At 41.7% G+C, this 23,880-nt stretch overlaps 1 protein-coding gene across 4 annotated transcripts in view; it reads left to right on the plus strand.

Moving 5' to 3' along the window:
* AMBRA1 (autophagy/beclin-1 regulator 1) overlaps positions 1–23,880 on the plus strand; it is a 124,789-nt gene that overhangs the window by 32,917 nt on the left and 67,992 nt on the right. For all 4 annotated transcript variants that reach the window (XM_009895664.1, XM_009895665.1, XM_009895666.1 and 1 more), the window contains 2 exons: positions 9,926–10,006; positions 10,562–10,662. In XM_009895664.1, coding sequence (XP_009893966.1) covers positions 9,926–10,006; positions 10,562–10,662 — 182 coding nt within the window. The remainder of the gene's footprint in view (positions 1–9,925; positions 10,007–10,561; positions 10,663–23,880) is intronic.

A 23,880-nucleotide genomic window follows, 5' to 3' on the forward strand; every position in this document is an offset into this window, starting at 1 on the left:
GCACCACCTCACTGTCTGAAAGCCTTGCTCAAATCCTTCACTACAGTTCTATAAAGGCTTTCAAGCCAAGGCTAAAGGTGTGACTGTGGCTGACTCCTCTTCTCTGTTTTGAGAGTGGGCTTCCCGCCAGAATATAGATATGAAGGAGCTTGGAGATTACACTCTTTTAATGTCTGCAGCTTTTCCCCTTTCTATCCTCTCCTTTTTCCTTCCTTCCAGGAGGATATGTGCTGGAGTGGATCCATTCAGTTGCGCCATTGTCACAGAGTAGGAAGGTCTTTATTGTGTCTCTACAACAAGAAAGGTTTTACCTCCCAGGCCCAAAATCTTGTTGGTGCTTTATCTTTTTGATTTTTTTTGAGACGCCATGGAGCACCCAGACAGAGAATGTGAGCACTGTAGACACTGTTTTACTGAGACCATAATGGGCATTTTGCTTTTGTGGAAGCAGGCTCTTGCTTTGCAGAGATAATGAAACACTTACAGAAAGCTTACAAGATTCAGGGTGATGTTATTTGGCTTTATTTGTCAACTTAAAATCCTTTTGTTTAAGGTGTGTTCTGGAGCAAGACTTGCGGTTTCTCAAATGGGCATCTTGCAGGGGTCCCTTTGTAAGCCTGTAAGATAAATGAGTATCTACCATGTCTGCCTTCTGCCATTTTTGGTTGCTTTATTGACACTGTCATGGCAAGAACTGCCCAATCTAAGTTCCTCTAATAGCCTCTTGCCTTAAAAGGTTCTAAGATCACAGTCTGCCAGCTGACTGCCACTCCGTTAAAGCTGTAAGTCTCACTTCTGATTTCTTGAATATGATTTTCATTTATTTTGGAGAATAGTATGGTAGATTCTTTTTTGCCTCATCCATAGGTGGTGTTTGGTTTAGGAGCCTGTTTTGTATCATGGTCAGTGCTCTGCTTCAAGCTGGCATTTTGGTTTAACTTTTTTATGTATTAAGGAGAAAATTGCACAACTGATTAGGCATTCATGAGAGATATCCAGGCAATCACCCGTATTTTTTGGAGGTGTCTTCATTCAAACCATCTTTTCTTGTTAGCTTCTTTAAAAACCTTGACTTCTGCATTGGTACCTGAAAATATTAATTAGGAACTGTCTGAACTAACATTATGCCATGAGAGAAGGGGAGACAGTGGCTGTGGCAGTGTGGTTACTCAGTAGTATGCACTTGCATAGTAGGTTTGGTTTTGGATACTGTTCTCCCTGTTGCTTCTCAAGTGGAATGGTAGAAGTGGCTTTCGGGGAGGGAGTTGTGTGTCATGGTGAGAATAAGCATGTTGTTTGCTTAATGGCTGAGGCAGAGATTTTGGAAAGTTTGAGGGGAGAGATAGGTTGGAGATTACCAGTTACTGAAATAACTTCTTACCCTTGTGAAGGAATTCCATGCTTGTGTTTAAATCCAGTTTCTACCTGTTCAGTCTGTCTCTACTTCGTTGTTTGCTAGAGGCACAGAACAATGGGAGCACTAATCTGTAGAAATGTAATCATCCACAGCACACATGCTGTTTTCCCTTAGCACACCAACTTCTAAGAGCGCATGGGTAGAACTTGGACTCTTCGTACAGCCAGTCTTGGTCTTTACTGCTCTCCTTCCCAGCTGTTCACTGTGCATTCGTGTGTTTCGGAGTGGTTTTTTCCTTCCTGTGACAACCTTCAGCTTCTGCAAAAGAAACTCATTCAAGTAGGAGCCAGGTTTTCTTGGCAGGAGAAAGGAGAGATTGGAATGACTAAAGTTTATTGTGAGACTTGAAATAAGTATGGAGCTTTTGATTTACAGCTCCAGAACAGCAAGACAAGTTCTGTCGTTGTGGAGAGAGAAACGTAGGGAATCCCAGAGGTAAGGAAAGAGGTTTACTTCTTAGGGTGACTATAGGTTAAGCTGACGCCTCAGAGTGGATGGGATACCAAGTGCTAAGTTCTGATAGGGGATAGTGAAGGTGGGTAAGGCAGATGACTTTATCAATGGTAGTCTGTTGGTGTAGTGGTAGAAAGGTAGCATATCCAAACCACAAGGTTTCTAAAAGACATTCGGCTGGGTTGTTTGTTTTTTTGTCCATTTTTCTTCTTACCATCCTGATGATTACATTTGACGGTCACAAAAGACAGAGTAGGAGATGTGAGAATCTATATAGTCTCTTCAGGTCACTTAAATGCCAATGGAAATGGATTTTTAGGACCCACAACACATCAGTATACTGCAGAAAAAGAAGCAATTTCTTTCAGGAAGTCTTTGATGGGACAGTTTGTTATCTGTCTCTCTTACTTGAGCAGCTACAAATAATATTCTTGTTAGCAATTTGTTATTTGATTTCAAATAAAGATATTAAAAGCAGGATTGCTATTTGTTGTATGAACCTGCCTTTGTTGTCTTCCCAGAGCCCCTTTATATGTGCTTTTGATGCTGTTTCTGGGCTCGTATGGCTCTGTGTCATTGTTACTGATGAAGATGGACCTTCTCAGAACTGGCTTTCAAGGCAGACCTGAATTTTGTGGAACCTGGTGGTCACTTCTGGGTTTTGGGTTTTTTTCTCCCCTCTTTGTTATAGGCTTCTGGAGCAGTTAGCACTGGGATGTTGCTTCCAGATACATAGCAATTTATGTTAATTATATTCGTCATCTTAAACACAGTTGCGGGCTAAGAATGCTAACAAGTCCTGGATGAATGGGAATGATATTGAATCTACTCTTTGAACTTCATTTTTCAAGGATTAGTGAGAGTCTTAGCTTGGCTTGTGATCTACTCATAGTAGCCTGAAGCTTCATTTTCCCTATTCTTTTTATCTTTATCTTTTGTGACAGTCTTTTATATTCCCCTTATCTTGGTCTTAATGTCTAATAATACTGCCTGGGTGCAGTGACAGGCAATGACTATTTCCTTGCAGCAGTACTGCAGGATATTGCTAACCTCTCCAGCATAATGTTGTTTTACCATTAAGTCACATTCCAGCAAAGCAAGTGTCTTCATAGCAGGGCAGTGAAAGAATGAATGCCTTTTGAAAGATGACAGTTGCCAGAAAAGCTCACATCATATTCCATATTGTTGGTTGCCTGGGCTTGTAGAAACAGTTTTGATGTCGAGATTGTACCCTTCATGCAGGTTTTTCTGTTACTTATGAACTGTGTTCATTGTTTTCCTTTTGCTTTTATTTTGTGCCTGTGAAACTCTTAAGTCAAACTAGGTCACCTAGTAGGTGATGTCTGACGTTAATAAGAATGATTAGGAAGCAAGCTGTTACTAGTTTGTTGCTGGCCACACAGACCAGGCAGTGGTTAGCAGTCTTCAAGCCTGTAGGTCTAACAGATTAGCATTGTTTGTGCAGTTATGTTTTCATTTCTGTTTCCCTTGAAAGAGCAGTAGCATAACAGTGCAATATATTTAAAAAAAAAAAAAAAACTTGGTGCTTACTTTTGACAGTTATTCCGATATTGAAGCCTGATGGGGCAGCTGATTGTATGTTTGCACTACGAACTGTGTTCAGTGAGCACCAGTTGTGAAGTTTCCAAATAGTGATGTTTATCTTAGTCATGCTCACGTTTGGATGAATGTTTGAGACTGGCTCATTAAGGGGTTTCAAAGGAAGGGTAGTTGTGGTACTGGATGGCCTGTTTTTTTATAAGGCTGAATACAGTGTTTTCCTTAATACTCATGTACCAGATCTAGGCTGGGGATTAGGGATTCTCTACCTTCATCTGGCTGCTGATGTTCCTGCTTTCTTATGATTCACTCTAGCTATGGAGCGTATCAGTCTTTTTCTAAAACGTGTCATCAATTTGTGAGCCCAGCAGACAGTGAGGTGATTAAAATAGGGACAACTGGATGCTGTGTCTAGATGAGAGTGAGAGCTTCATTCAGGTTCCAAAAAATCAGTCTTTCTCTGAAGCAATTAATCCTTGGCATTTAACGGGCAAGTGCTGCTGTTTCTCTTGACCAGGTGATAAATGCTGTCTTATGTGATGCTTCTGTAAAACACTTGATCATCTGAAGTGCCATTTTTAATCTTGAAAATACATTTTCCCCTGAACAGCCCTCTGAGAGGTAATCAAGGCTGGGGGGTTTGTTTCCCTCTGGTTCGGAAAGCCATTAGTAACTCAGCGGTGTGCTGTTTTATAGGAAGTTTTAGCTGATAAATAGAGATAAGTTTTCCCTAGTGTTTCTTTGAAAAAGCTACTAGTGGAAGAGTGGCATTTTAGCCTTCAAAAGAACATAGGAAGATGGAAAGGCACCACGTCTTGGGTGACTTACCCAACTTCACTATCAATTACTGTATTAAGTAGCTATGTTAAAAATCTATTCTTTTACTTCCTGTCTCTCCGGCTGGGCAGCATTGCTCTCTGCAGTTTCTCTAATATTTTTATTCTTCGATTTTGTTTGGCTTCCAGTGTTATACTTGGGAGTTTGCTCCATGTTCCCAATACATTTAGTGCCAGGAAAGGCTTTTCGTGTAGCAGGTGCTTCTTTTTGCTTAAATTTTCTTGTTTCTTGTTGTCTCCTTCAGTTCTGCCTGAAGTACTTCTCCTATGGTAATGGTCATACCCTTCAAAGATGGGTAGATAAATTTTTATTTATACCTTTCATTTTTACCAGATTACTTATATTCTTTTAAATCAGTGTTTTCATCATTTTAATGTGGGTGGATGTCCATACTTGTACCCTGTGGACCAGTGCTCCTGACTTCCTTATTTGTGTCTACTTGTGGAAAAAAGTCTCTGCTCAGAGATAAGTCAGTTGTCTTGAATCTTTTCTCTTAAACATAATCCTGTTTTTAGGTAAGATACCCTTGTCCTCAGAGCTACAAGTAGCGTGATCCCCTTTTCCTGGGTTGAGTTTACAACTTCTCCAACACTTAAGGACTGTGAGTAAAGTAGCATATACTGGATGGAACCTGTATTTTTTGGTTGGGAGACTAGTCCTACTGATCTAGGAGATGTTATTCCAGCTACTATGTCTCTCTGCAGAATTACATCCAACTTGCAGTGTGGCTTTTCCTTTTGTCTTCTAGGATACCTGTATCTCACTGAATATTCAGAATGTCAATGTTTTATTTATTTCGCGTTTACCTCTCTATTTTGAGAGGCTTATTTCCTGGAAACGCTCCTGGTTTTCCCTAACTTCATTTGTAGGAGATGCTCAGAATCTTGCAGGATCAAACAGTGGAAAAACTAAAGTTTTAACATCTGGTATTTTCTGCTCCTCTCAGTTGTAAAGCTAGTAGTTAACTTTCTGTCATAGTGTTCCAAACAGTGTATGTCCCTTACTCATCAGGATGGTGCTGGAAAGTGATTGACACTTTCTTAGAATCATGAGCAAACTTTCCCCTCACTACCTTTTTTCCTGCTTCTATACCCTTTGTAAAACTCAGTACACGCTCTGTCTTATGGAGCTCTTGTGACTACACCCTTCTCGGGATATGTCATCTGTTTTCATCTAAATCAGCAGTGAATCCTGTGAAGTGAATTGCAAGATTTCAGGATCTGTTTCTTCTTCAGTATGGCCAGTTTAATACAGCATCCTCCAGGGACCCTTTTTAGGGGACCTGGAGTCAGACTTGACCAATCTCTGAAGCCAAGTAAGTTTGCATTTTCTGCTAACCTCCTCTGAGCTCCTGATATGATTTTTGTGATACTCCTCCCCTCCTTGCTTTGTACTACTCCTGCCCTCTGTGCTATCTCCTCTGAAGTAACCTCCTGCAGACTTTAAAAAAAAAATTGATAGCAAGTAGGTGGAGATACTTAATGTTTGAAGTACTGAGACAATGTTATTGTTTTTTTTCGTGTTACATCAAGATGGTGCATCTGAATCCAGTGCCAACCCTTAAGAATATTAGTAGATGCCACTTAAAACAATTATTTAGCATTTCTATTGTGTGTAAGTGTCTAACCTCTGCAATAGAAATTGATTTGGCATTTTGAATTGGATCGCATGAAACACTATAAAATGCTGAAAATATGGAACAATTGGCTTGGCCTGATATAATTTGATTCTTATGAGCTTGGGTGGCTTACTGGTGCTGGCTCTGATAATTAAATGGCTTTTCAAAATGGTCATTGTTGACCTAATTCTATTGGCAGTGTAGTCAGTGGGAGTTTTAATATTGACTACAGTGGGAACAGTTAGACGAACAGATTGCAGTAGAAATCCCATGCTGTGTGTTTAATTTCACTTCCTGATACAACAATCTCTAAATATTAAAGAGAATTCCTGCCAAAATAGAAAAGCAGAACGTAGCTTTTTTTCCTTTTCTGACAGTCTTCACTATCTTCTGTATCCACTCAGTTATTAATATGGTAGTCAATTTACCAATTGAAAAAGAACACCTTTTTCTCCAAACTTTTTAGGATGCAAAGTTTTGCATCTCCATATCTCTTTTCAGAGCAGGTGTTCCTGCTCCATTGTATTTACATTGGTCAACTTTTCTCTCAACAAGCAAACAAAACAATAGCAGAAAAATCCAAGGAGACTTGACTGTGTTATATCCAGTTTAGGATAAACTTTCATCCTTATTATGCCCTATTAAAGGTCCATAAATCTGAATGCTTGGGAATTGCTTTCTTTTCCTGCTCCATTCTGTGTTAGTGTTAATGCTATTTTCCCCCTACCAACTTTTATTCTCCGTATCGCTGTTTTGATTTGTCCCACACTGGTATCTGAACAAACTATGAATAACCTGAATTTTGAGCCAGACCCTTAAAGTTGTTTTGACCATTTGTTGGTTCTTGCAGTTTTCCTCCTGAGACAAATTAGTCTGTTACCTTACATGCTGATTACTTCCGATTTCTTCCCTACATCTTGCTCAATGGATTGGTTAGTTCCTTCATTATTATTTTTTTTTGCTGCAGAAGCTCCCTGTGCTGTTCATATTTGCTGGTGCACTTAAAACAAAGGGCATTGTGGGACACCTTTTTAGCCCTGTTAAAGCACTTGCCTGGCACACTTTTTTTTTCATTTACTTTTGCAAAGTTATTGGCCTGCTTTACAGAAGAGTCTTTTTTTATGTAGACACACACACTCTGAGGGATCCGCTTTTCCATGTTGTGTTAATTAAACTGTCCACTGCAAATCGTTAGCTAATGAGTCAATAGGTAGTTTTCACTAAATAGAAAATAGAGCGTCAGATCTTCACCAGTACTTTAGAGAACTTTGGAAACTTCTCATTTCTTACTGGAGTGCTTCATGCTGGCACTGCAGTCGTGTTAACATCTGCTCTCCTCCCTCTGTCAGCAGGCTGTATGTGGTACAGAAATAACACAAAGTGCCACCCATCTTCACTGATCTGTAGGGTGGGTTTTTTTTATTTTCCTTTTTAGAAGGTGCAGAAATAATCTTCAGCTGGCACCAGGGTAATGTCAGCTGTTCTAGCTTTTCAGCACTAGACGCTTAAAAACCCTCTTGCATGGAGTTGAGCATGGGATTTTAGATATAAAACACTCTGTAAATTAGTGATTCAGAGTAATGTTTAGTAATATTCCTCTTTAGCACAGGGGAGTGTATCTTACACTTCCATTACAGTAAATAGGAATTCCAGCATTCTCAAAGGGTAGTTGCTGTTTCTCATTCCCCATTCTACTGTTTTGACTTACAGGGCAGTGGCAGTTTGTGTGTGGTGTTGTTTAATTTTTTTTTTTTTTTTAAGGGGATGTTAAAAATAGATTGCTGTCTCTTGCATCAGTAGAGGCTGTGTCTGTCATGGTGAAAACTGAAGCAAAGTCTATATCTTTTCCCATTTAGGCTTTTTCTGTTGGAGGAGGGTTATATGCACAGTTATATGGGACAGTACAGGATGGAGTTCTCGTATCAGAACATCTCGTTGATTAGAAAATTTGTGTCCTAAAATGTTTTTATGGATGCTGAGAGCATTGGCTAGTGGCATTTTAAAAAACTTGAACAATTGTTTGCTTTAGATCTCTTGATTTGGGCTGTGGGAGACTTGGCGCCTTTGTTGTCTTTTGTCTGCTGGACATACGTATTCCTCATTCCTTTTAAAACCTGCTGCAGGCGTTCTCTTCAACTGGAGAGTTTTGCAGGGTGTAGTCCTGCTGTTGTTCCTCTTGCTGATATTTGTCCCTTTCAAAAGCATCTTCTAATTCTAGTAAATGTCCAAAGCAAATGCAAACCCTGAAAACCATTTTGCTGCTTTTCTCCCTAGGGCTGCGTATCAGCATCGTTTCAGAAACTGCTACACTGACTTTTAAAAAGTGTATTTCTTGTCTGACTTTCACTAGGTCTTACTGTGTGTAGCAAGACCTGGAACATGACACTTTTTTTTTTTTTTTTTTGCCTTTGGCCTTTTCTATTTAACAAGAAAAGTTGGTATGTCAGCACTCGAGTTTGTAGGATTCCTCCTGTTATTGATCTACATCTTAATGGGCTGGAGCCCTCCAGGAAAAGAACAGCAGCAGCTTTTACTTTGCTGATTTCAGGAACCCTGCTGGTTACACAGAAACCTCAGGGCGAGGTGCGGCTTTCGCTGTGAACTGCAAATGCTGCGTCTGCAGTGGGAGGAGAAATGGAAGCTTTGAGCTTTGATTTAGATTTGATTTTAGTGAAATAGCTTGAAATGCTAACGAGCTTTGCAGAACAACCTCTGCTCTTGTGTTCCTGGTTCCTCAAGTGTGTGGGAAACAGCCACGTAATGGACTTTCTTCTCAGCCCACGTTTCTTGCTCACTGACTTTAAAAAAGCAAAACAAGAAAAAATTATAAAATGCACAGCTTGCTGGTGTGGGTTAGGAATGTGCTGCTACTGTGTTGCATAAGGAATATTTAGTTTCCTAGTGATTCCAAGGCTCCACAAGTAATATTTTCCCCACAACTGCCTGGGAAGGAGACAAGTAGGACTGCAATTACAGATGGGGACCTGGAGTCTGGGGAGAACAGACTTGCTACCTGTGCACGGTCATGCAGAGAGTAAATTTCTGAATGGAGAATAAAGCACTATGGAGGTCTGTTTCAAAACTCCAGAGTCACTGATGGAGTCACGTTATTTTCCTTGCAGTTTGTGCTGTGTAATTACAGGTCCTGTTGTGACCTGTGAATGCAACGTAAGGAATTTTGTTTGCTGGGGACTCCAGAGGTCCTCCAGTTTGGCCTCCTGCTTGTTGTACAGTTGGTGTTGTTAAAATCAGACCTGGGTGAGCCATGGCTTTGTCTGTCTGCTGTCTTGACTTCCAAAGATCACAGCTCCACAGCCTCTCCGTGTAAACTGTTCAGTGTTGCATTGCCCTCCTGGGGAATAAGACTTTTTCCTGTATCTGCTGTAGGCCAATATATACTAGACCCTTTACCCTCCTTCCCCAAGGCCCACACGTTTACTGGGAAACAGAATGAGAGGTTTTGGAGGAGGTACGGTTTTCTCTGATATCACCTAACGTTTCTGACTTTTCTAGTAAAGCTCGTGAAAGGTGAGACTATCTTAAGCTGTGATGGCACTTAAACTGGACCTTGAGGAGGGGAGTGCAAAACAGTAGTCTGCAGATTGTGCTCTTTTCTTTGCACTTCTGGGAATGAAAAGATAAAACTTAACAGATCTCTCTGACTAACAGAAAGTTCTCATCAGGACTGTAGTGTGCTTGCTTTTGCTCTCCCAGTACAAATTCTAAGGTTTCTCGTTCATTTGCTGAGGTGCTGACACCGATTCATTTACTGTCTGGTTTCGTTGATACTTTTGAGACACTATCAAACAATGAAGTAAGTGGACATTAGGCTACCTGTGTGCAAAACTGTCAGGAGTCTTTGGGTACAGTAAGTTGTATGAATTTGGAACATTAGAAACGTGACTTATGCAAGAGAAACATTAAATCTCAGTGGCATACTCAGGATCACTAGGTGATGTTGTTGGGGTTTTCTTTCCTTGGAGAATACTTTATTACATAGTAAGTTTAATGTAAAATTATTATTTTTTTTTTTGCTGAAGGGACAATGGAGACCGATCCAGGCACCGAGCTCCCCGGAATGCACGCATGTCTGCACCATCACTGGGGCGCTTTGTCCCGAGGTAAGGCTTGTACATATAAAAGGGTGTGGAAATCCTGGAGGTAGCAGTTGCAGTACAGCTCTCTGGTGTTTTCAGGTGGATTCCTTTTCTGGCACATGGCTGCTGTTTTCTTGGTTTGCAATTTCTGTGACCCCTGAGATGACGTGTTAGTGTGATCAGCTCATCCTGTGACCTTTGAAGGACAGCGCATGGTCCTAGCACTTCTTACCTGCAGGTTGGGGCTACGGTGTGAAGGCAGAATAGGAGGAGAAAATAATCTGATCATAGTTTCTCAGCATGATGTGCTGGTTTGAGATGAGAAAGCTATTGTAGGAGGTAAAGGATTTGCCTAATGCTGAATTTCACAGCCACATTGATCAGAGGAGGATCTAATCTGTAACTTGCCTTTTGTTAGAGGCAGTGGAGTGCTTGGCTAAGCAGAGGAGTCTGGCCTTCCCTCTGCTATAGTCTGCTGGAATACAGTCATGTTTCCTCAAAGTAATTGCAGTTGCTGTCCAGGGCTGTAATATACTGGGATGTCTTTCTCCATGTAAGTTTACTCTTTTTGTTTTGCAGACGCTTCTTGCTGCCAGAGTACTTGCCTTATGCTGGGATTTTCCATGAACGGGGACAGCCTGGTTTGGCCACCCATTCTTCTGTCAACAGGGTTTTGGCAGGTAATAAGATTTCCTTGTTTGCAGTAGTCGTGTATATTAGTGGTATTTTTCTTATGAATCTGAGCAGAGGAGGATTGATGAGTAAAAGTCTTAATTCCAACTTTTGAGGTTCTATTTAAGTTGCTTGAAACAAGAGAAAGGACTGTTGGAGTGATGCAGTGAGCTGTCACTCAAGTGCTTGGGCATCGCAGATTCCACACTTCAAGTACGTGTATGGGAGTCTCTCCATGAATTCGGGAGGGGTGCTGTTAACAATTCTCCCTTTGTTTAACTTCCTCCCCTCTTCCTAGACGTCTTTTTCTTAACAACCTGACAGACTAATGATCAGCTTGCTGCAGGTCCTTCTAATTGAATTATAGGGTGCCTTGTTCGTGTTCCGGCTGGCAAGATGCACACAAGGCAATGCGGGATTCAATTAGGATCTTAATAAGTGCATATTAAAAAACTCGGCTGCCACCACATACAGCACACAGGCGTTTGGGAGCCTTAAAGAGCAGGCGGAGGAGGGGGAAAGAGGAGGAGTGTGGCACTCTGGCAGTTCATGAATGAGACGGTTATAGATGACACATCTTGAGGGTGAGTCTTTTTTGACTGGGTCTGAGTTGCTCTGTAATTAACCCCAGTGCAGGGGAGTCATCTTGGAGCTTGGGGGAGAATGAGGGATGATGTATGGACAGGTAGGTTGGAATGTGGTACTCCTCCTTCCTGTAGGTAATCACAGGACCACCAGTGAAAGGAGTGCTGAAAGATTTCTCAAGAGGCTGCGTGACCCTTTTCCTTATCTTAAGGCATAATCAACTATACCTAAACCAATTTGGACAGGATTTATCTAACCTGTTTTTAAGAGCCTTCATTGGAGTTTTCCCAACTATTTAGGGGTAGAACTGTTGTTTTCGCATGGCTGCTATAGTATGGCAGTGGTCTCGTCTTTGATAACAGATTTCTGGCATCTCCTGGACTTTTGTCTCCCTGGACATCTCGATTTGAGTCCGTGGTACATAGACCTTGCTGTGGAACTAACAGTAAGAGCTGAACGAAAGCACCTCTGCTTTTTTTCCTTGGGAAAGGGGGGAGCTAGCCTGTAGGTTTAGCTGACGCATGTACTTTCCCGTGTTTGCTGCCTGTGTGGGCTTTGGCTGTTGGCACGTGGAAACAGCACACTGGCAGATAATTGCGTGCTGCCAGGCAACACTGCAGAACTCTTGTGCGGCCCCAGTTTGCTGGAGATACCTGCCTTCGACCCTCCTCCATCTCTCCTTGCAGTTTGCCTGTTCCTTAGTGGCTGGGAAACAGCCTGGCTTTTTCTACTCGGACATTTTAGGGAATTTGAGCCCCAAAATACATGTACTTGCTGTTTGTTGTGTATGTGTGCTGAGATTAAGAAAAGAATGCACAAGTTGTAATCGTGGGACTCTCAACAAACAAGGTCAATCTTTTCTGTGTGGGACGGTGCTGAGCCTACTTACAACAAGGCTTATTGGCTCCTACAGTGTCATGGAACCTCACATTGGAGTGGCTGGGACTCCACAGTACAGGCTTTTATTGACTTAAATATGTAATTCATTCTCCTAATGCAGCAGCTGTTTGTGATGCGTTGTTTTAATATTCTGTTTATTTTAGTCTGTATTTATGCTTTCAGCTTTTAAAAATGTTTTTTACATTTGTGCTCAAAAACACATTAATGTGTTACAGAAACTAGGAGAGTTGAAATTGTAAATATTAAATGGAGGCATGAAAGATGAGAACTAGAAAATGAGGTTGCTATTGTGGAATAGTCAGAGAATTTCTTGTGTTTATGTTGGTCAGCAGCATTGTGATCTTTCAGTACTATATTTCAGAGCCATTGAAAGCTGCAGTGCTGATAGTATGCTTTCCTTTTTAGTTAGCCTGTACCAAAGCTTGTGGTAGTTTTTTTTCTTCACTCTCGTAGTGAGAAACCTCTACTCAAGCTCAGAAGTGCTCTAACCCTGGCCTGGTAGTTATGGGTGAGGTTGCCAGCCTTGGCTGAGGGAAAAATCAATCATCTATTTTCCCATTAGTACAGGCTAATCTAAGCTTGAGTGCCTTAAATTGCCTCATCCTACCATGTATCTAGACTGTCATTTCTGAATTATGTTTAAATGCATAAATGCCAAATGTATTTCTTATGTAACCTCTACAGCATTTGAGAATAGATGCCAAAAAACCCCTGTATTCCTAATCTGACAGCTTTCTAAAAATTGACAATCGACTTCTGTGGTTAAGTCTGAGTGAGAGCTGTTGTTTGGGGAAATACACCCAATTACACTTCTGCCCCCGTCCCCTGCCCCACTTAACACTGTATGCGGAGAGGAAATAAAAGCAACAAGCAGAGGTCTTGTGGCTGTGTGAATTACTTCATGGTGTGCTGACTGAATTTCTTAATGTCAATGCTCTTGCTGTCAGGTTCTGTCCACATTTAGTTTCAGCTGTCTGTTTTATGTGAACGGCTTTCCGTTGTTTAAGTATCGTTCTCATGCAACTGTTCCAGACAATAGCTCCACGCTAGGGAAGATTGCCTTGTGAATAAATTCTTAGAGCAGCCTGCTTTAATGAACCACTACCAATTGCAGGTTATCTAAGCAGGCAGGCTAGTGCAGCAACACAGTAGGTTTGGCAGAATGACTCCAACACGGCAGGCAGGGCTTAGGTCAGGATTAGAGAGCCCTTTGTACTAGTCAGGGGGCTGGTGGCCATCCCTGCGTCAAGGCGCTTCCAGGCCAAGTATAGGAAAGGTGGCAACAGATGGGTAGAGTAGGTGGGAGTTCAGGGGGAGAGCGAAGCGATACTAGTCAACATGACAGACAGAGATATCTCCATGCCAGCAGCCTCATTTGCATGTAGCACTGGAACAACAACAAGGAGTCCCAGTAGCACCTTCCTGCCTGACTCCTTATCTACTGGTGCGGTTTAGACGTATCAGTTAGCTGATACAATATGCTGCATCACCGTGCTTTCTGGCACCAAGTAAAACACCATGTGAAAATATATTGCATCAACATTGCTACCTTTAACGTTCAAACTTGTAATCACACCAAAAAGTGTTGGTAGTTTGACAAGTTATATTTTCCTGTAAAGTCTATGTTGATTGGCAGTAATTACACTGTCCTCCTTTAATCCTTTATTAACTGAGTCTTATATCAGCTTTTTCATTATTTTGTCTGGAATCAATGTCAGGCTGACAAGACTGACATGTCTCATCCTATTTCAACCTTTTAAAATACTAGTATAACACTAGCATATTTTTCAGTCTTCCACATTCCCCTTTTATTTCAAGACTCATCAAAAAACCTGAGAGTTCATTTGGCAGCTCTTCTAAAGCTCTTGGTAGTGTGGATTGTAAGCTACCCCGTGGACTCTCCTCTCCTTGGTGAACTGCTATAAGTGATGGCATTGTGGTCTCCAAGGAAACATCCATACAGTGAAAGCTTGTTGAAGTGGTTGTTTGCTAAAGTGATGATGAAAAGCAGTAAAGACATTTTTGGCTTCTTACTTGAGAGGACTGGCCGATTGCATGTGGCAGTGCAAGTGCAGTACCACATCTTGGGGCCATTTCAGTCTTCTAGTCTCTTGGGTTCTCTGCTGTTTGCAGGCCAACAGAGTGGGTGGGGATTTTTGGGTTCCCCCCCCTTTCCCTGTGCTTCCCAGGACATCCCAAAGAACTGTTCTCTGGGGTGAGATTACACCTTTTGTAATGGGAGTTAGTACTGCTGCAAAGTTCAGCAGTGTTTACATGCCTGGCTCTGGATCCAAGAAACACATAGCTCAGTATTGTGTTTACCACCTCCTACTGCTTTTTTTTTTAGTTTTTCTTTAAGCTGGGTATTTCTGCCCCTTGTTTTGTTTGGGGTTTTTTGTTTGGTTTTGTTGGTTGGTTGGTTTTGGTGTTGGTTTGGGTTTGCTGTTTGGGTTTTTTTTAATAACTTTTTCTTTGTCCTAATTCATATTGTGAGCAGGACACTGCTAAGTAATTGGAGGGCTAGTTCATGGATATTTTTTGGCATCTAGTATTAGGCAGATGTACATTTTAATATCTTTTTAAAAAATCACCAAGCACCTTTAAAAAAGGGATCCACTTCATTGCCACTGAAGTGCTTATGACCTCTCGTTTTCCTGTGTGAACTTTTCCTTTAGGCTTTATAGTAATTGACTACTTCGGGATGGACAGAGACATGCTAATGGTATAGTGGAACAAAGAAGGTTTTACTTTCAGTTCCATGGAAGCTTGCAGGAAGAAGAAAATCAGTGTTTGCCAAGGAACTTCGGAGGAGGCTTTAAAAATTGACACAGATGCCAGTTTGACATTCCTGTTACTCAGCAGGAGACCTGCCGATGAAAGTTTACTGGTTTATGATAGTTACCTAGTTTTCTGAAATGCTTGTGTCTCACTTCACTTTGTTTTAATAGGCATCTATTCAGTTTTGTGCATCTCAACAAACAAAATATTTTCCTTGCATGAACACAGATTGTGTTTGTCTGTTCTGACTTTGCCACCAGACTTTATTTGTTTAAATGCAATCCAACACAGTTGCTTTGAGTCCCCTACCTCATGGGGAGATCCAGAATGAGCATGGCTTAAGGACTTGAGTGATACACAGCACTCTACCTTTATAGTACGTTGCTATTTCAGGGCAATAGGTTCAGACCAGAGACTGAACACTTATATGTATCAAAGAATGAACTTGATATTACAGATTTTTTTCCATAGCCCATGCCTATTCATACTGTGATCTGCTACAAGAGTCGTAATGGTGCAGCTTTGGATAGCTCTGCTGGGGTTGCCAAACAAAGCTGTCTGTGGCTTTGTTGCACTGGCGTAGGGCTGAGGCTACAGGTGAAGCTGAGAATCAGTTGATGCCTGCCTTTAATTGGGATGTAGGACTTCAAAGTGTAATAGTCATCTGCAGTTTTCCCAAAATCACATAAGGTATCCCATTCTTCAAAGCTTGACTCCCTAGGAGAATTCTAGGTCATGTGTCTTCAAGTGAATTTCTATACTTCAGCCAGAAACTCCTAACACATAATTGTTAGAGCATGTGAAGTTTCATCAAGATGAAAATTAGCTAAGATGGTGGATAAATGTTGTCTTCCTTCTGTGACAGGAAGATTTATTTGAGCATGTGATAGTTCTCATAATAAGCGTCAGGGCAATAGCCTCTCCCCAGTCAAATTTTCGAACCAGACCCGCTCGCTAAGGTGCCTCCTGTGCACGTTCCAAATCTGTTGATTACTCTAGCTGTGGTAAGGGCTAATGTTCAAATACAAGTGAATGGCTCTAACCTAAAGCCAGTTAAAATGGATGTTGATGAGCGTGTGATACATATAACTGTGATACATATTGGTTGTTGCTGCAACTAGAATTAGCCCAGTAACCTTTCACTTCTGTTCTAATGACGAAAATGATCATGAGGCTGCCTTGGTTGCCTTGGAAATCATGTTGCAGGCAGATTCTCGAGTTCTTCTGGCGTTGCAGGTGTATTTGCCTCCGGTGGCTCAAGTTTTCTTGACCTAATCCCATTCTGTTGCATACAGTGTCAGTGAGATGTCAATTCTGTTCTGAGATGCCTCTGTCCTTCAAATGTGCTTGCAGTGATGCACAACTGTACAGAGTAGGACTAAGATGACTTGAGAGCTCCAGAAGGCCAGCAAAAGTTAGTGGGAAAACACATCCTAGTTGTCTTTGATGTATCCCTGTTTTTCTCACTATTAGTACGTTTGTATTCTCTGGCAAGGCTATATGTACAGTTGCCTGAGACTGAAGTGTTGGTTTGAGTCTGCACCTTCAGCTGTCCATCATTGGCTTTTTGCTGTTAGCTTGCTTCTGTCTCTTCATCATTCATGTAGAGAACTACATGAATTTGGATTAGTGTCCTGTAAGACAACTACATGAATTTGGATTAGTGTCCTGTCCTCATCCTGCTTTTTACAATAGACAGATCTGTAGAGTAATACAATCAATGAACCATGAGCCATGTGGCTCTCTATGCAGTGTGTTACTGGTATAAGTCTTTTGGGTACTGCTTAATATGGAGAGATGTGAACCTTTGAGTAACCTCATTCTCTGTGGTCTTTCTTTGATCTGCATCAGTGTACACTAAACGACATAAGAGGCTTAAAATATGCCTCAGGTTCTTCTGCGAATTGAGAGCTATAGATATCTGTTACCTTCATCACAGACTTGAGAACTGTTTGTAACTTCTGTGAAAGTGCAGCCTTTCTTGCAGAAATGTTGGGAAGAAAGGAGGCTGTAGTCCTGAATTGCAAATGCACGAACTCATTACAGTAGGGAGCAGAAAGCATGCCTGTGGACTTGGTGAGAGGTGTCCTCAGAGTTGTTGATTCCCTCAACATGGTACTTAAGCTTCTGAAGACAGTAGGATTTTGAAAGTGTGGAGAAGAATTTGTGACATACTGTTATTTAAGTGTTCATTTATAAACTTGCCTCGTGTTCTGATAACACACTTGCAGCCCATGAGCTTTCATGAAGGTTAGCTGCTGGACCTCAGCTCTCATCTGCCTTTGCTTCTTTCCAGATGCTGCTTTCCTAGAGCAGCTTTCAGCTATGAAATTTTTTAATGTTCCTGCTTGATCATAGTGGAGTATTTCATAAATAAAATCTCCTAATAGTTTGGTGTCATAGATGGATCAGATGAAGGCAGTATAAAGTCATATACTGTGAGTTAACTTTATCTTAGTATTAGATCCATTGTTGACTTCTACTTCACAGATTCTATAGCTGTGACTGCAGGGTTATACTACATCATACTGTGGTCAGAAGGTGAACTTCTCAGCAAACATTCTTCAAATAAAATCCCTCTCCTAGAAGGTAGAAATCAGTTTAGGGTTTTTTTTAAGCATTAATAGAAACTAACTGGTAATACATAACTTCTTGTGGCTATGCAGGGATTGGATAGCTAATCCACAGATGCTACATACCAGGTCCATCTTTATAGTACATCAGTCATTTTTCACTGTGTTGCAAGACACCACTGAGTTTGTTTTTTCCGGCTCTGTGCTATAATAGGCAGTCCAACTGCCCCTTTTCTTTTGCTGTAGCCTGCGTCATCCTGTAGCATTGTACCTTGGCACAATGAAGGCTGAAAGGTAGTTGATGTCATTAGCATTTGAACGACCCATAGGCAGTCTCTTCTGAATTACTAGACTTGTGCAAAAACCCCATAAAAGTTCCCAAGCTGGTGGCATTGGTTTTTATGCAGATAAATGCTCCTCTGAGCTAAAGGGGATTTAGTTCTCCTGTCTAGCTAGATATCTCCTGAAAGTGGGTGCTTGGTACTGTTGGGAGAAAGCCATTAACATATGCATTTGTTTATGTGATGGAAAAAGGCTGTGTTGTTTCCAGTTAGCCTTTCCCTCCTATCCAAAATATCAAATTCTGCAGTGAGAATCTCTGCGGTTATTCATCCTCATTTTGATGTCCGCTTCTGCTGTACACTGTCACATACAAAAAGCATAGACAGCTAGAAAGTGTCAGGATACTTCTTGTGCTGGAATGGAAGAATGTTAATCTGGCTGTTTATAATGCCCCGCTTGCCCTATGCTTCTATTCGCTTGCTGCTTCCATTTAGCAGCAGAGGTGCTCTGTGGGCACAAACGCTTCTCAGTTGTCAGCTGTGAACAGATCCAGTTTGAATTCTTTGGGTGGGACAGTAAGAGTGCAAAGCACTAGAGATTGAAGGGCAGAGGGAATGAACTCGCATCAAAACCCTTGTAAGATGCTATCCCCTATTTGATTCCAGAGACTAGAGTGCTCTTAAGGCTTATGTGACTCCAAAACCAGTTTAATTTCTAAAATAAATTTGTAATAATATTTTGTGTATCAATGGCTTTTATATAGAAAGAACTGCCTCTTCACACCTGACAGCTGGAGATGGTCCAAAAGTCTCTTAAATGTTGCACAATAAAAGTGAACTAAAGAGTGAAAATAATGCTATTAGCGCTTTAAAGCCTGCTCTTGCTCAGTCCTTTTTGTTCTTGTCTCTCCTTTATGCTTTTGCAGCTCAAGCCGTTCATCTCAATCTGCTAAGTCTGTGAATGTGTTAATTGAGAGAGATGTGAGTCAACTGAAAACAAAAATCCACAGCTATGTGCACTGTGGGGGGTATTTACACTAATTTTTGGGGCATCTTACTTGGGAGGCTAAGCTTCCTGTATAGTTAGCAGAGAAAGAGAAGCTTCTGCTCTGAGTCATCACCTGAAGTGAGCTGAACTTGGGTGCTCTGAATCTTCTGTGGAACTGCCAGTCTATTTATCACTGATTTTATAGGCAGCTTTGGAAGAGTACCTTTCTGCTGTGGATATTGTACATGCCTAAAATTATGCAGGTTGCAACCTGCCTTGATGGCTGAGTGCAGAAAGGATGATATCTAGAAGAGGAACCTGAGCAGAAGGGAAGAAATGAAAGCAGCAAGGTGGTATAAGAAATGATGAAAGCAGGAACTCTGAGGGGGGGGAGCAACAGCTTTTTGGTTTATATGGAGGGTGTTCTTTCGTGGGTGCTTTGCTTCCAGAAGTAAACACTGCTTGGCAAAGCAGCAATGCCAAAGTAGCATATAGCTTTATTGTTGGTCAGTGCTGCTCACGTGCTCGCTTTATTTTTGATATTTATCCACTGAAAAGGTGGAGTTGTTCTCCACTTACACTACCACCCCCCAGTACACAAACCCTACCACTGTCTACAGCAGGTAATCAAGTTTTCTTGGAAGAGGTTTTACCCTTTCTGTTTCAGCAGCTTTTTGTTCTAGTTTTTTTGAGATTTTTTTTTTTTTAGACTTATTCTGGACTGCAACCATTAATGGATATTTTGAGGCCAGTGCACGCTTAACTCACTGTTCAATATAAATGGGCCTTGTGTGATAGGGATTTTTTTTTGTTTGTTTCTGCCAGTGCAATTTGAAGCTGGTACTGCTGTTGTCATTTGGTGTACCGCACTGTTGCAAGTTTAACTCTGCTAGCCAGGAACTTGGTTTTACAGTGTGAATGAACGTGCCTGCTGCAGGAGCTATTTCTTGGACCACATCAGTCTCAGAGACTCAATAAACACTCGCGACCTCCTCCTATGTTATGCTCCTCAACAGTTATGCTTCCTATGTAGCACAGTGCTGTGACCTGTTTATTAATTTCTTCCCCTTCCTACTCTGTGTCCCTTCTTGCTGTGTGTTGTGCATTGATGCAACAAACTGCAGACCTACCAACAACTTGTATTTAGCGGAGTAAGCACGAAGCTCTGGTACTTGATCAGAAGCTGTGCTAGGTGTGATACCAGGAAGCTTATTGTAGGTACATTCCTTGTTGCTACTTGGTGCTGTGTCTTTTTCATGTTTCATACTCAGAACATGGCTGTAGGACTCAGCAGGTAGAGTTTTGGTATGATGAGAAACAAAACATCTCGATTTCCTATATGTAGAAAGATAATGCAGCGGTTTTGTTGATGCAGCAGAGTGTTTTGCAACTGTTTTGCAACTCCCCGATGCATTTAAAATTTTGTTTCTTGTGCCTCACAAGCTAACATGTTAGCTAAGTAAATGCATGAGTACTGTAATCAAGTTTTATTTGTAAGTAAATTAGCCTCGTGTCTTGTAACTGGATGTGTTCTGGATTTTTCATCACGTCTTGCTCGTTTGGTTTCATGCCTCAAAATGGGCAAAAGGAGCCTACTTTGAGCATTTGTGGATAAGTAAGGAAGTATCTACAGGACAGCACTGTGGGAGAAACTCTTCAGGAAAGCAGACTTTGGCCTGTTCAGGGTCTGCCTGGGGCCAATACATACTGTTTAACATCTTCATTCATCACCTGGATGATAGGTCAGAGTGCACCCTCAGCAAAACTGGAAGGAGTAGGTGATGAACCAGAAAGTTGTGCTGCTATTCAGAGGGACTTTCATAGGCTGGGAAATGGGCCAACAAATCTCATGAAGTTCAGTGAAGAGAAATGCCAAGTCCTGCACCTGGGGAGGAATGACCCCATCCACCAGTACAAGCTGTGGACCTACTGGCTGAAAAGCAACTTTGCAGAAAAGGACTTGGGGGTCCTGGTGGGCAACAAGTTGAACATGAGCCAGCAAATGTGCCCTTGCAGAAAAGAAGGCCAACAGTATACTGGGTTGAATTAGGAAGAGCATTGCCAGCAGATTGAGGGAGCTGATCCTTCTCTTCAGCCCTGGTAATGCCACATTTTGGAGTGCTTTGTCCAATTCTGAGCCCCCACTGCAAGAAAGGCATGGACATACTGGAGTGAGTACAGCAAAGGGCCACAAAGATGAGTAGGGAATTGGGAGGCTCTGACTTGAGGGGAGAGGCTGAGAGAGCTGGGACTGTTTAGCCTGGAGAAGAGAAGGCTCAGGGGTAGATCTTGTCAATGTGTATAAATAACTGAGGGAATGAAGACAAGAGAGCTGGGCTCTTCTCAGTGGTGTCCAGAGAAAGGACAAAAGGCAATGGACACAAATAGAAATTCCATTTGAACTTAAGAAAACTGGTTTTTGTCATGAGAGTGGTCAAATGCTGGAACAGGTTGCCCAGGGAGGTTGTGGAGTCTCCATCTTTGGAGATACCCAAGTTTCACTGGAGATAGTCCCCTGTAGCCTGCTGCAATTAACCCTACTGTAGGGGGTTACACTAGAGCATTTCCAGAGGTTCTTTCTGCCCTCAGCCTTCAGTGATTCGCTGAATCATATAAGTGCACAGGAGCAGTGACATGATATTTGGATTTGGTGTAGGTGAGAATGGAGTTTGTTGTAGCTGAAGGTGTGTTAAACACTGTATTTCAGCAGTAGGTACTGCTGTTTCTGGTTGCATGTATTGGCATTGTCTGCTAAGCCTATTGTAAAACTTCGTGATGGCTGTTACTGCAGAGGACTTGTGGCTCTTTCAAGGTTTGTCTGAGAGAGCAGGTGTTACTGGAGAATGCTTTGTTACCAGCTCTCCGTGAGGATACTTATTTTGTGCCAAGAGTCTCTCATTTTCCGTTCCTTTTGGTAAGCTGAACTGAAAGCTGAAAACCTCTCAATGGCCTGCTTATGTAGCATAAGTGTCCATGGAGTTGGCGTGGATTAGTGGCTGTATGTTATGAGCATAATTTACAACTTTATTTGCAAGTGAGATTAAAATGAGCGCAACTTTTCTCGTCAGAGTGAGTGCAGACCACTTTGTTTTACAGGATACGCTCAATGAGGTCTGAGGTGTCAAAGGATTTTTGGATAGTATCTGGAAATGTGGCTGCTTTGAGATTAGCAGTAGTTGGAAAGTTCTGCGTTTACTCAAGTGCGCCAGACACTGTCTGGGACTGGCTGCCTTTCAGGAGTTGTGGAAACGTTTGCAGTATGTTGTCATTGGTTGTGCTGCCCCATGAGAGAAGTTTGTTAGAGAAATGTGTATGACTTAGTCCTCCACACGAGAAAGTCCTGTTAAAGGGTTAAGAGATCCCAAATACAGAGCCTTGAAGTGCTAATTACACTTTTGCCATCACCTTTCCCAGAAGAGATGATGGTGTAATTGCAGGGTTATTGTTACCAGCCCTGGTACAGTAAGCTTCCATATGCATTTATGGAAGACGGTTCAAATGAGAACAGAGTGGTACTTAAAGCCTTGAATTAGGCTGAAACAATAGTGAAGATTTTGGACAGTTAAAGAAGCAGTTTTATGGAATGATTCCCGGCCCAAGGCAAGATGTATTTCAAACAAGCCAGCTGTTAAGCACTCTTAAGAGTCTAGAGTTCAGTGTTACCAGTCTATTGCTGTTGACCTTTCACAGAACCAGGTGTTTTGTGTCTGGGGTCAATCCACTTCTGTCTGTGGTAGTAAAATATGGAGTGTGACAGTGGCAATCTCAATCTGTTTACTTGGAGGGCAGATCTTTCCTGCAGTAGCTTTTTTTCCTAGTGATGATCCAAGCAATGATACACTGTGGGTAAGTGAATATTATTACAGCCCAGAGTGAGATTAGATACCTTGGGACAAGTAATGTGTATCCTGTTTGCAGTTTGTGAAGGTTTGTTTTGGACAAAGTAGTGATTCTGAAAATGTCTTTGGGGAACTGCACAGGAACCAAGGGAACGTGAATTCCTGTCATAATGACACAGCTCTTAAGACCTTATATAAGTAAGCAATATCAGGGATTATGAAACTGCTGTTATCTTTTTATATGGTCTTATTAACAGCATTCCAGATGGTGGGAAAATCCATGTGCCACTCTTGAGCCCTTCTGAAGTGCAGACACAAAGTAGTTGAAGAATCAACTGAGGAAAACTTCGGCTATAGAATGACATAAGCTTAATATACTCAGCTAATCAAAGTAGTAGTAGGCAGTCATTGTTACTTGATTGGTCTAGATATGTCTATGTGGGGGAAAGATTTCTGATAAAGTACCCTTTTATTTCAATAGACAAAAGGCATAGAAAGATGCAGAAGCTGATGTCAGACCAATTTAGACTGGAAACAATTGGCAGATGTCTGAGTAGTGGCGTTAGATTTTATTTTTTTTTTTTAATTTCTTAAAGTCCTTCTGCATAAAGTTCCCCACTTACCTTATGGTAACTAATTGCTGAAACGGGTGAGTTTTTTCCAGTGCATGGAGTATTCAAACTGGCAAAATTGTTGCCTGGGCTCAAGGGGAAGTTTATGAGCATAGTACTGGTCCCACAGTTCCTGGTATATGTACAGGAGTTTTGGTGGGATGTCTTTGGTGGTCCCAGTGCAGGAAAGGTCCTGCTAGCCACTTGCGTCATGGCATGAGTTGTATTCTATTCCGGTGCCCAGTGATGGACGTGAGCACTGAATCTGAGAAAGCTTGTACATTGTATTTGCTGATGCAGGCTGTCCCAATAAGCTTTTCTTTGTATTGGTGGCTGGGAAGCTAAAGCTGGCTTTGAGATTCAGGAAGGCATTGGAGAGAGATGACGATGTTCTTAAAAGTGAAGGGTGCAGGCTGATTTCTTTTGTGTGCATTGTTAAAGTGATGAATTTCTGCATATCATTATATCAGAAGGGGTGAGATTTTGCAGAAGTACTCATCTTTTTGTGGGCGGTGAGGGCCCCTTGGGGACCTGTCTTTTTGTGGGTGGTAAAGCTCACTTAGCCGTAAAAGTATTTTCCCACACCTTGCTGCCCCCTTTTTAAAGGGGAAAGAAAAATAATGAAATAATTACCCACACTCCAGAGTGCAGAGGGGAGGCAGAAACCCTTG

Source organism: Charadrius vociferus, unplaced genomic scaffold (assembly GCF_000708025.1).
Source record: "Charadrius vociferus isolate BGI_N301 unplaced genomic scaffold, ASM70802v2 scaffold111, whole genome shotgun sequence".
Taxonomy (NCBI): Eukaryota; Metazoa; Chordata; class Aves; order Charadriiformes; family Charadriidae; genus Charadrius; species Charadrius vociferus.